Source organism: Sminthopsis crassicaudata, chromosome 1 (genome assembly GCF_048593235.1).
Source record: "Sminthopsis crassicaudata isolate SCR6 chromosome 1, ASM4859323v1, whole genome shotgun sequence".
In the NCBI taxonomy this organism is placed as follows: domain Eukaryota; kingdom Metazoa; phylum Chordata; class Mammalia; order Dasyuromorphia; family Dasyuridae; genus Sminthopsis; species Sminthopsis crassicaudata.
In genome coordinates this window covers 664,044,317-664,057,368 of record NC_133617.1, presented here as the reverse complement: position 1 = coordinate 664,057,368, position 13,052 = coordinate 664,044,317, and the positions used below count along the sequence as shown (strand labels likewise).

The window sequence follows — 13,052 nt, the reverse complement described above, 5'->3', positions numbered from 1 at the left end:
GAAAGATAATGGAATAATTCCTTTCTAAAGTTTCTTTAATCCAAAACTTAGAAGTGCCAGAAGCACAAGGCCAAGCACACATATCTGGGTTACTCCACTGGAGATCTTCCAGATTAATCATACTTAAAACAACCATTTCTGAATCCATCTAAATTTATCAATGTTTAGCCAACATTGCTCTCATCTTTTCCACAAGAAGAAAATAAGATATTTTATTCAAAACTCTTTGTTAAATATTTACAGCACTCCCATGATTTTGGCAAAAGAGCTTAAAATTTCAATATAAAGGAAGTATGTGTATTATATTGAAAGAGAACTTCGGAGCTAGAAAGGACATTAGAGAAAACTTACTTCAACCACCCAATTTTAATAAATGAAGGAATTGAAGTACCCAAAAGGCCTTCATCCACAAATATTTATTGATCACATTATATAAGTCACAAAGAAAGATCAGTTTCCGAAGTCCCTCAGGCAACTCTAAGTCCAACTAGGGAAACAATACAGAGAAACAGGATACATTTAGTGCTACATAAACCCACCTGTGGAGAACCAATGAATACATACCATTGTTTTCTTTTTCAGTCTGACTCTTTTTGGGAATTCGATATACCTCCTAAAAATAAATCAGAAGAAAGGTTAGTTTTGTGGAAAAGACAGCATTTCAGTTGTTTGACAATGACAATTTTACTTGGCAAGAGAAAAATGGGAGTGAATATAATTCATACAATACTCTAAGTTAAATATTCACACTTAATGGGTTTTCAATAAGAATAATTAAGGGGTTAAGGAATGGACACTAGAGATTTATGTATAGGAAGTTTCAAAAGCGATATTTACTTTCATTTGTATCTAACACAGTCCATTAGTTTTAAGATTTAAATGATTAATAGCTTGTTACTTTTCTTAAGAATTTTCCTTGATTGCAATTTATGACTCAGGATCCTCATATATAAATTGGAATTAGTTTTACTAATTTTCCTCGAAGAAATAGTATAAACAAGAAACAACAATAGGCTTTTCTCATACTTAACTGCAAAGAGAAGGGAATTTTAAGTGACTAGCACTCAGTAGGGTCAAGCTTACTGAATTAATAAGGCAGCCCCATTCTCTACTGGACCATTTTCATTTTTATAAAGTACTTCTTTAAAATAGGCTGCTTTCCTGTCATTTCTACTTATTGGCTCTAGTTCTGTGATTTACACTAATTCTAAATTTATTTCTTTTTTCTATAAAACTGCTTTTCAAATGCTTAACAATCACTATCAAATTCTGTTAATAGATTTCCCATCAACCATTCATCCAATGACAGTTTCTTGTCATTCTGGTCACTTCCTCCTCTCCTTTGGACCCTCTTGGATTATTAGTCATTTTTTTGTGTCATGGAACTATTTGGCAATCTGGTGATCCTAGGGACCATTGCTTGTAATGCTTTTCTTAAATCTTAATTGAAAGAAATGCTAAATTTCAGTTAGAGATTAGGGAAAATAAATATAAGTGTGTGTGTGTGTGTGTGTGTGTGTATATATATGCCAAAGACTTTTCCAGAAATTTCACAGGATCTGTAGACCTAAGAACTCTTGCAATCTAATATACATATTTGGTCCCTTTGAGTATTTCTGCAACAACTAGTGGCTAAATGCATGAACTATTAAATACCAAAAACCTTTTACAAAGGAATTGAAAACAGATAAAGTAAATTTTGGGGGAAAATTTTTCCGCAACAAAATTGTGTTTTAGTTAGTTTCTTTTTGGCCAAGGCATTTGAGGTTAAGTGACTTGTCCAGGATCACACAGCTAGTAAGTGTCAAGTGTTTAAGGCCAGATTTGAAACAAGTCCTCCTGACTCCAGGGCTACTGCGCTATCACTTTAGACACAAAAATGTGCCATCTAGCAGCTCCATTTTAAGCTGTATGTTAATGATAACAACTATATTTTTCTGAAGCAACTTACAAGTGATGGGATCTGGAGCTAAGAGTTGTAGGGAAACATATTAGCAAGGATAGAGAAGGCAGTGCAAGACTAGGTAACCTTTTACAAAGAACTTGAATTTGTGATTAGAGAAACATATACTTTGGGAGTTTGGCAGGGTGCTTTAATAGGTCCTAGCTCCAAAAGAAAGTGAAACATGGCCCATTCTCAACAATGAAGATATGAAAACAAATACATTCAACTCCTCTGATTTCTAGGAACCTGCCATAAAACTGACCTATCAGAATATACTTTCAATTCCCAATCTTAGCTCTGCTCCATTTCTATGTCTCTTAACTCCAAGCTGGGCCTTCTTGGCTACAGAACTCTATGGGTAATCAAACATAGCACAAAGATTAGGCATTCCTTTAATAATAAAAAAAAAAAAAAAAAAAAAAAAAAAAAAAAAAAAAAAAAAGGAAGGCCTCGGGCTCAGGGACAGGTTTTCAAGTATGCCTGGGCAATGCAACAAATGAGATTGAGACAATTAACTGACATGAACATTATCTTTTTAAGTATCTGCCATTCTTGGCTATATGTAATCGTATATTTCTGTCAAAAAGTTCAAGCACCACAGTTATGGAAGGCAATACACACTGCACAGGAAATGTTTTACAAAGATCAATGATTTTCCTCCTAATCAAAACACCACCACCACCACCAAACAAACAAAAAGAGTAAAACTGCTATTTTGGAATGCTGAAATCAGTAACTCAAACTATTTAAAAACACTTAACAAATGCTATTGAAAACAGAACCTAAAAACTAAATCCTTGACATTAATAATATAATTATGCCCATCATTCACATTGACAGCAGTACAAATAAAAGTGATGAGAGATAGAAGTAATACCATGATCTCTCTTGTGTAAATGTGACAACATTAAAGTGATTTTCAAGACAAGAGCTAACGAATTTTTTACTGGAAAATGATCATCACCATAACGTGTTAATCAATAAAGAGCTCTTGGATTTTTAGCATAGCTATTTTATTTCTAGAGTTTTGTCAAAAATGCGAAAGGAATAGAAAATATATTGAACTTGAAATCTGAGAAACCAGGCAAAAATCTTTACTCTCAGTTTTCCTCATCTATAAAATATTACTTTATTACAGCTAACATTTCCATAGCACCTATCATGTGTCAGGGATTATACTAAAAGCTTTACAAACTTCTCATCTTATTCTCATAATCTTGAGAGATAAAGGCTATTATTATCATCTCTATCTTACAGTTGAGGAAACTAAAGCAGAGAAATATTAACTAACTCAAGTTAGTTAAGTATCTCAGGCCATATTTGAAATCAGGTCTTCCTCATTTCAGGGCTGGTGCTAAATTAAATCCACTGTGCCACCTAGTTATAGCTCCCAAAATAAAGGGATTGGAATCCATGACCTCATATGCCTTCCTAAAAAATGTACCAATAAAAAATTATCTTTGACATTAGCTTGAGTGATAACTAGATTTTGTAGAAAAGAGAAGAGAAACAATTAATATTCTATCCCTGGACTCTAACAAAACCCCAGTTTCACTTCAACACCCTAATAAAACCTTAGAATATTTTCTTAAGAATCCAAAGATTGTGGGACATCTAGGTGGCGCAGTGAATAAAGCACCAGCCTTGAAGTCAGGAGGACCTGAGTTCGAATCTGGCCTCAGACACTTAATACTTCCTAGCTGAATGATCCTGGGAAAGTCAAGACACTTAACCCCAATTGCTTCAAAAAAAAAAAAAAAAAAAAAAAAAAAAAAAAAAAAAGAAGAAGAAGAAGAATCTTAAGATTGTATATTAAAGAACTAAAGATCACATGTTAAAAATACAGATCTAAGCACTATCAACTTTCATTAACTTGTACTGTCAAATAATCAAAAATATTTTCAAAAGCAAGTAACATTATACTAAATAAGCCCATGAAGCAATAGCAGTTTTATGTTGTTTGAATACATTTTTAATAAGATCACACACACACACACAAAAAGGAAATCTAATAATCTCTATTTTCCGAGTCTTAAAACTCTCTCCCCAACTCTGCTTGTCTTTCTCTAAAAGTAATAATTCATCTTTGAAAGGAAATCTTTCCCAATCCTTCAATTCCAGTACTTTTCCATTGTTAAAATTATTTTGTATTTATCCTATATATAGCTTGATTTATATATATTTTGTTTTCATATTGTCTCCATCAAACTATTTGCCTTCCTTTAGGACAAAGACTATCTTCTGCCTCTTTTTGTATCCCCAGCATTTTGCAAAGTGACAGGCACATTGCAGATACTTAATAAATATTTACTGACTGAATATTAGGCAAATAAAAAAAAAATCAGCAAAAAAGTGGAAACAACACTAGTCTAAGAGTCAGATTTAGATGCAAATTCAAACTCTTACTAAGTTACTTGTCTCTCAATTTTTTAAAAATTTACCTGTTAGCTGTAAAAATTTTATGATATAGTCTTCTTAAGAGAAAATCTCAAATAATGGATGATTAATTAGAATAGTTCAGCATGGTTTTTCCATGCTAAAATCACATTATCTCCCTTGGTCTATATTATAAACTTCAATTTGGAGCTGTGAAGTGACTTCCCTTATAGTAAAACAAGAATAATTATTTTTTAAAAAATTTTATAATTATAATTCTTCTTGACAGTACATATGCATGGGTAATTTTTTTTTAAACATTATCCCTTGTATTCCTTTTTCCAAAATTTCCCCTCCTTCCCTCTACTCCCTCCCCAGGTGACAGGCAATCCCATACATATTAAATGTGAAGAACAATTATTTCTTAAATTCATTTTGCCGCCCCCCCACCCCGCTGGAGTTAAGTGACTTGCCCAAGGTCACACAGCTAGGAAGTGTTAAGTGTCTGAGACCAGATTTGAATTCTGAGACCAGATCCTGAATTCAGGGCTGGTGCTCTATCCACTGCGCCACCTAGCTGCCCCTTAAATTCATTTTTTATTCAATGGATTTCTGATTGGCTCAGTTGATGAAATACATTAAGTCTACCTTATCAGGTCAGAAATAATCTTTTTTAATAAAAGCTTCTGAATAGCATTCTCAAGTCACTGAATCTATCTAACTCTATCATGTTACAGAGGAGGAAACTGAGTCCTGGAGAGATTAAGTTACTTGCCAGGAATAAAGCAGAACTGGTTAGGAAAGGATTCAAGTATATCTGGACTCCTAGTCTTGTGCTTTATCTACTACACAATACTGATGTAATTGTAGCTATTTACTATAATTACATGAGACAAAGTTGTATTTCCTAGATAGAGCACATAAACTGGATTCAGGAAGATCTGAGTAGTTCAAATATGTCTTATTGGATCAATGAGGATTTATTAAGCACCTACTAAGTGGTAAGCATTGTGTTAAACACTGGAGCTCACAATCTAATATGGAGAAGACACACTATGCAAATAAATATATACAAACAAGCTTTGTAAAGCTAAACAGGAAATAACAAGAAGAAAACACTAGATCTAGAGTTTGGAAGATCCAAGTTCACATCTGGTCTCAAATATCTACTAGCCAAATATCTTACTTAATGAACCCCTATCTCAGTTTGCCCAACTGTAAAATAGGGATAATAATAGCATCTACCTTCTTGGGTTTTTATGAAAATCAAATAAGATAATAATATAAAGCATTTAACATATTGCCTGGCACATAGTAAGCACTTAATAAATTCTTTCATTTTAGTCATATTTTAATCTAAATTTCTGAAACATTAAGCTAGGTTTTCATGTATCTTTCAGGGAGTAAAAATTTTACTAGAAATAGAATAAGATTAATTTTTGTTGTTTTAACCCTTGAACTCAATCTTATCATGCAGTTTTGTTTAAAAAACCTCCACAATAAATAATATAATATAATCTATTAGCTGGTGATCTGTAGTAAATTCATGTATAAAATTAAAATCTATTCCAATCAGTCTGTCCTCATCTAAATTTAGACTTCATTAGCCATTACTAGACACACTTTGCACAGCCCTCCCTCATTCAAATCCAATTCACTTACATATCACCGCATTACTGTCCTGATATCATGGTCCTCTTTGAGAACAACAGAAACATAAACAACAAGAACAACCAGAGACTTAAAAATATTCTTGTTGCTGATAAACTGGAGAGGAAAATAGTAATCATGGATTCCTTAAAAGTAGAATTAGGGAATAGTACTGAATTATTTTAAGAGATTTTTTTCCCCATTTCATCCCTTGAAGATTATATGAACACTTCTTTAGACTGTCAAATTTAAAACAGACTTGAATTTCTATAATTGCACAAAATCCAAATATAGTACTGTAGTCTTCTCATGTAAAACTTCTATAGATCTCTTTCAGATTTCTTTGCCAGTGTCTTTTAATGCTAAGGATAACGATCTCTCTTACACTTTATTCTATAATTTTACTTCCTCTTTTCTACCATATTTTAGTATGCAGGTCAAATTTTAATTACAAGTATGAAGTCACTAATGATCTTCTATAGATCAGGTTGATTATATTTATAAAGCTTAGTTTTTGGACAAAAGAAGTCATGCCATATGCTTTTCAAATGTTTGCAATTCATGATCAATACAACTTGATATATCTTAACGCTATCAGTAAACTAAATGTTGGAGGAGAAAAAATTGACATATAGATATACAAAGAAGTAAACGTAGATACGCATAGATGTATATTATTTTTCAATAGTTTGAAGTCATTTTGTCAAAATTAATATAATCACTCTTCCTTCTAGTAAGGTTAACTTCCTTTGTAACTTAATATATAGTCTATGAGTGCTAAGGTGGAAAAATTCTACACCTTATTGCCAAAGTAAAAAGCCTCTGACTTTTCTAGGTGGTTTGTTGAATAGACAGATCCACATTTAGACTTTCAAGGGAGGATCCCTCATAATAACAAAAAAACCTGAAAGACTAACATTGCCTGCCTAACCCTCCACCCCACCTCAAAAACACATACCACTCACACTCACTTTGTAGGAATATATGCATATATGTATAGATGCATATACATACATAACGAAATTCCCAATACTAAAATATAACAGTGTGGTAAAAGACAAGTCATCAAAAATAAAAAATTGGACTCTTGTTTGCATGAAATTCTCTTTTCCCTTAATAGGAACTGCATTGAAATTATTCCATAATGATAGTATAATGCAAGTCCAGCAGATGAAGTAATGCAAAGTATAATGGATTTGAATCTAGCTCAAATCCTAGTTCTGTTAATAGGCATGTAATTCAAGCCATGCAATTAATTACTTCTTAGTCTTGATTTCCCCATTTGTAAGAGGGGATATATTTGCATTGCCTACCTCAAAGTATTACTCTGAGGATCAAATAAGAGTGAATGAAAAACACTTTACAAATTGTAAAGCACAATATAAATGCCAGGCATTAGTCAAAGAAAATACTACAAAAAATAATGATAGATGTTAAGTTCGATACATTTCTCTAGCTCTCATGAGGAAAAATAAACTACCACATAGATTGACTTTGTAAGATCATAATATTCTAGAGTTCAAAGGGATCGGTCATCATCTAATCCAAATCATACCACAGAGGAATACTCACTACAATATATTTTATCAATAACCATCTATAATTCCATTTAATATTAACTGTAGATATGATAAAATATTTGGAAGTCTGTCTGCTAAGACAAGAACTTTATCAACACAATTACCAAACACTTTTTATACAAATAAAGTCAAATCTAAACAATTAAAAAAATATCAATTGCTCATGGATAGGCTGAGCTAATACAATAAAAATAACAATTCTACCTAAAATAATCTATTTAGTCAGTGTCAGATCAATTAAACTGCCCAAAAAAAAAAAAAAATTACTTTGTAGAGCTAGAAAAAATAATAACAAAATTCATCTGGAAGAAGAGTAAAAAATAACAAGGGAATTAATGAAGAGGGGGAGAAAAGGCAAAAGAAGGTAGTCTAGCTGTCCCAGACCTAAAACTATACTATAAAGCGTCAGTCATCAAAAGCATTTGTTATTTGGCTAAGAAACAGAGTGGCAGATCACTGAAATAGGTTAGATATGCAAGATATAAATAGTCAGTGACTATAGTAGTCTAGTGTTTGATAAACTCAAAGGCCCTAGCTTCAGGGCTAAGAACTCACTATTTGACAAAAATTGCTAAGAACACTAAAAAATAGCACGACAGAAATTAGGCATAAACATTTTAGACCATATACCAAGATATAGTCGAAATGAGTTCAATCATTTGAACATAAAGGGTGATATAAGCAAATTAGGAGAACAAGGGATAGTTTATCTGTCCATTCTTTGGAGAAGAGAGGAATTTATGACTAAATAAATAATAGAGAACATTACCCAATTGCAAAATGGGTAATTTTGATTATCTTAAATTAGTTAGTTTTTGTATCTAAAAAACCAATACAGTCAAGATTAGAAGGGAAACAGAAAGCTGGGAAACAATTTTTACAGGCAGTGTTTCTGATAAAAGGCCTCACTTAAGAGAACTGACTCAAATTTATAAGAATACAAGTTATTCCTCATTAACCATTAATAAATGGTGAAAGGATACAATTTTCAGATGAAGAAATTAAAGCCATCTATAGCCATATGAAAAATTTCTCTAAATAAATAACCATCCAACATTTATTTCCTTTAAGAAGGGGAAATTCACTATCTTCCTAAGGCATGATGGATAATATAACTCTTTCTGTTGGGAATTTTCCAGTTTGCGATGCATTCTACATAAATTATCATTTCAATCTCAAAATCCTGTAAGGTATTATTAAGATTTTATACAAAAGGAAAGTAAAATAGGGGAAGGAAGAGGAAGTTAACTAGATTTGTCTATGGTCACAAGGCTAGAACCCTAGTTTTCTTGACAATCTCAAGTATTTTGTCTATTAAATCTCCATAGAAAAGTATACAGAATAATTTGAGCTTAAATAAATCTTTTGATTCCTTTTTATTTCTATGCTTTGAAGATATTCTCTTATCTAGTTAGAAATTTTCATCCTACGAATAGCTCAATAGCATAGTGGATAGAGCACCAATACTGGAGTCAGGAGGACCTGAGTTCAAATGTGACCTCAGACATTTAATATGTTCTAGCTGTGAACCCTAACTGCTTCTCCCCCCCCCCAAAAAAAAAGAAAAGAAAAAGGAGAAATTTATTTCATTTTATTTTCAGTCCACTAGTGTATCTTTCAAAGTATCTCCACCCCCCTTTCTTGTTATTTTGCCCCCTTTGAAATAACTAAAGTTCCCCTTATACACAAAGCATAAACTTGCAACAACTAAAATCTGGAAAATGATAAAACAAATCATGATTTAAGATTCTGTATGAAACACTTATCCATTGTGCAGGATTTATATGAGTCTGGTAAAAACTCTAAACATAATTTATGTTATCTAAAACTCAGCACACATTTCAAAACTAAAAATACTTGTTAGATCATATATGTTGACCTGTACCCCTTCAGATAAGTTATTTATTAGAAAGACATATTAATGAGACCAAACTCTCTTCCTGTCATATCTTCATCACTCATACTAGAAATCTAAATTTATTAAGATCAGAAAATGACATTAACTACTTTAAAAAGTAGTTCTGCTTTCCAGCAGAGCAATCAAACTGACCTAAAATTGATTAAGACTCATGTCAAGTACACATCATGCTAATACAATAGAAATGACAATAATATATCTTTTTTTTTTTTTTTTTTTTTACTTTTCACATTAAATTATCAATAGAGATTAAATTTTTAGATCCAGGAGAAAAAAAAGTAACAAGATTCACTTAGGACAGAAAAATTCAAATAGTCAAAAATTTTAAGTGAAATAATGAGAATCAAAAATTAGGTAATATATGTAAAGTGCTTCCAAAAGAGGCATCAACTTAGATGCTCCCTCCTTCAGTACCATCAATATCTTCTACCTTTTTTAATTGTAGGGCTGGAAGTCAGATTATAAAACTTTTCCCAAAGCCTATATATAAAGAAAGCTCTCTCCAAGACTCAAATCCGCCATCTATTTTCCCACAGCTTCAATTTCTTAGACTATACCTTGTTCCTAAGCCTGGTAGTCCCTGAGCTTACCTCTTGCCATTAAATTGTATGCTCCTTGAAGGTAGTGACTGTCTTTCTTTTATTACATTTGTATCCTGTCTAATAATCCCAGATCTCAAAAAGTACTAAAAAACAGTAAAAAAAACAAAACAAAAAACCCACTTTCTTACTTCTTACCTCATTCCCCAAATGAAAAGAAACAAATTTAAAAAAAAAAATCATCAAGGCATTTTTAAAAATATGCACAAAACATTCAACAGTAAATGTAGACAAGCTGGAAAGCTTGGAAAGTAACATTATTATAATTTTAAAGAAGCAAGCTGTATGTTAGAAATTATGGTTTTACATGTAGTCCTTTTTTTCCTGTTCTTTATTGACAAACAAATGTCTTCCAAGAACTTCCTATTCTGATTAGAAACCAAAAGATTTGTTCTTTAGGGGACAGCTAGGTGATGTAGTGGATAGAGCACTACCCCTGAAGTCAGGAGGACTTGAGTTCAAATCAGATCTCAGACACTTAACCATAATGTGGATGATGGTTTACAGAATGGAGAAGCTCAAAATAAGAAAACTCATTAAGACACTGCAATAGTAAAGGTGAGAGGTAAAAGAGTAAACTACAGTAGTGGTTGTATGAATGGAGAAAAGGGGACCAATAGAATTACATGGACATACAATTTGTAAGATAAGTTATTAGCTATGTAGGGAGATTAAGAATAATGTCTTTGTTATAACAAAAACAGAATGGAGGAATTGTAGATGAATGCTGAGGTGGCAAATTTTAAAGAGAAAGAGGAAAGTTTAGTAGAGGAATATACATAGGAATGGGATGACAATGAGTCTCTGACATACTTAGTTTATAAAATCCAATAGGCAATTAAATACATAGGAATGGAACTCAAGGAAAAGTCTGAGGCTGGAAATATAGATCTTGGAATCATATAAATAAAATAATTCAAATACAAGGAACTAATAAGATTAAGTGAATACTAGAAAAGGGTCTGGGGACTAAGGAGAATTGTTAGACATGGAAAAGAACTAGGAGAAAGCACTGACAGGAAAACTCCAATGAGAGAGAATCCAGGGGATCAACAGTATCAAATGTTAGAAGTAGAGGATGAGCTATATTGTGCATATATATGACAGTTAACAGCTAAGAACTCTAATGATGTTAAAGAAACAGAAATTCTAAGGTCCAACAACATCAGTTTAAAGCTTTCTAAAGTAGAAGTATTTCTAAACTACTTGGAAAGAAATGTATTGGAATGATAAATTTTTAGAATTAGAAGTGTTAGCTTATTAAAAATAATGGGAGTGAAGAGAAATTTAAAAAAATTTAAAAGACATTTTCCAAATATTTATAAGAAGTAATCGCAATTTTGCATTTCCCTAATTAGCTATGGATTCCTAGAACTGGGAGGTACATATAAATATTTTGTCCCTATGCGGATAGGGGCTAAGGGAGGATTTTAGATTTTGCATATTTGATTATTAAAATCAAAATAATTTTTTAAAAATAAAGCAGCTAAAATTACAAGAAATATACAGCATCCATACAATTTATTAGTTGTCTATATTTGGGGAATGTCAGTAAATCCTCATGATGATTTTGGTCAGAATATATATTTTTTGTAAATATGTTTATAATAAAGGCTCTACAGGTTTAATGGCTTGAAAGAGAATTCTAGAAGCATAGTACAGAAATCCTTGAGAAAGGAGTAAAAACCAAATAAATGGCATAATGATGGGGGTGAACCCTGAAACTGTGTCCCCTTTAATCTGTAAAAAGTGATTGCAGTCTCAAGTTCTCCCCTGGGAAAAGCATACCTTTCTGCTAGCTTCTCAGTGCCAATAAAATTCCCTTTTGCCTCGGATTTTTGGGTTTGCTAAATTTTTTACACTGGACCTGCACTGACCAGAGGGGATTTCCCCACCTCAATTCTCATACCTCTTTTCACTACCACTAGCACTGCATCAATAAGACACAGGAAACCCAGGCCTCCCCATTTGTTTTATTTTTGAGAGGCACACTGCATAATATAGTGGAAAAGCCACTGGATATAGTAATGATCTAGTTGAAAGCTCACCTAACAAAGTAGAAAACTGAGGCCCAGAAGAAAAGAGTTGCTCAAGGAAACTTAAAAGTAGATTATCTAAAATCCTCCAATAACCCTTTTTGGCCTAATGACAGTTGTATTTATCTCCCAATATCAAGATGTCTTCATTTCCAAAGTTTCCTTTGGTCAGAATGCCCTAATCCCCATATATCTTTGTGTCTCTTTTGAATTTCTATCTATCAAGTCTCATCTCAAATATTATTGTTCTAAAAAGTCTTCCATGATTCTGCAGATGGAAATATTATCTCCACCAATCTCTTACTCATCTTATTCTATTCTTTATACTACTTCTAATAGTATTTTAGCCATCATAAGGTCTTAATTAAATGGCTGTTGATCATTGTGGGATCACTACAAAGGATACTAAAAAGAGAAAACATTGTTTTTCTTTATAAAAGCATAGTACATTCACACTGGGAATATTACTTGGAGTTCTGGTCACACCATTAGGTTAAGATTTCTGCTTGAGGAATAACTGTAGCTATGTAAAGGATTGGAGAGGGAAAAAAATTAGGACAGGGACATAAATTAGAAAGCAATAGAATAGGACAAAAAGGTGGTGAGGGCCTTAACTATGGTGGGAATCATTTGAGGGCATCAACTGGAAACAGTGAGGGTGTGTACAGTAAGATTTGGAAACTGATTGGATAGAGGAGTGAAAAAGCAAAGAAAAAGGAACAATGAAGCTCTGAACCCAGATAAGGATGGTAATATCTTGGATAGAAGGAAGGACATTAGAGAAGAAGAGGAGGAGGGGAAGATTGGGCTCTGGAGAAAAATAATCAACTTTGGTTTTGGACATATTCATTTTAAAATGTATGCCATACAGTTTTAAATGTCCAATAAGTAATAGCTGATGCAGAGTTCAGGAAAGACTAGCGCTAAATATAAAGATCTATAACTTAT

The 13,052-nt window shown here is 32.5% G+C and overlaps 1 protein-coding gene across 4 annotated transcripts in view; it reads right to left on the bottom strand.

Moving 5' to 3' along the window:
• SETD2 (SET domain containing 2, histone lysine methyltransferase) overlaps positions 1 to 13,052 on the bottom strand; it is a 130,110-nt gene that overhangs the window by 44,745 nt on the left and 72,313 nt on the right. For all 4 annotated transcript variants that reach the window (XR_012489244.1, XR_012489247.1, XM_074310238.1 and 1 more), the window contains one exon: positions 565 to 613. Coding sequence is in view for 2 of the 4 variants with exons in the window: in XM_074310238.1 (XP_074166339.1) it covers positions 565 to 613 (49 nt within the window). In the remaining 2 variants the exon portion in view is untranslated. The remainder of the gene's footprint in view (positions 1 to 564; positions 614 to 13,052) is intronic.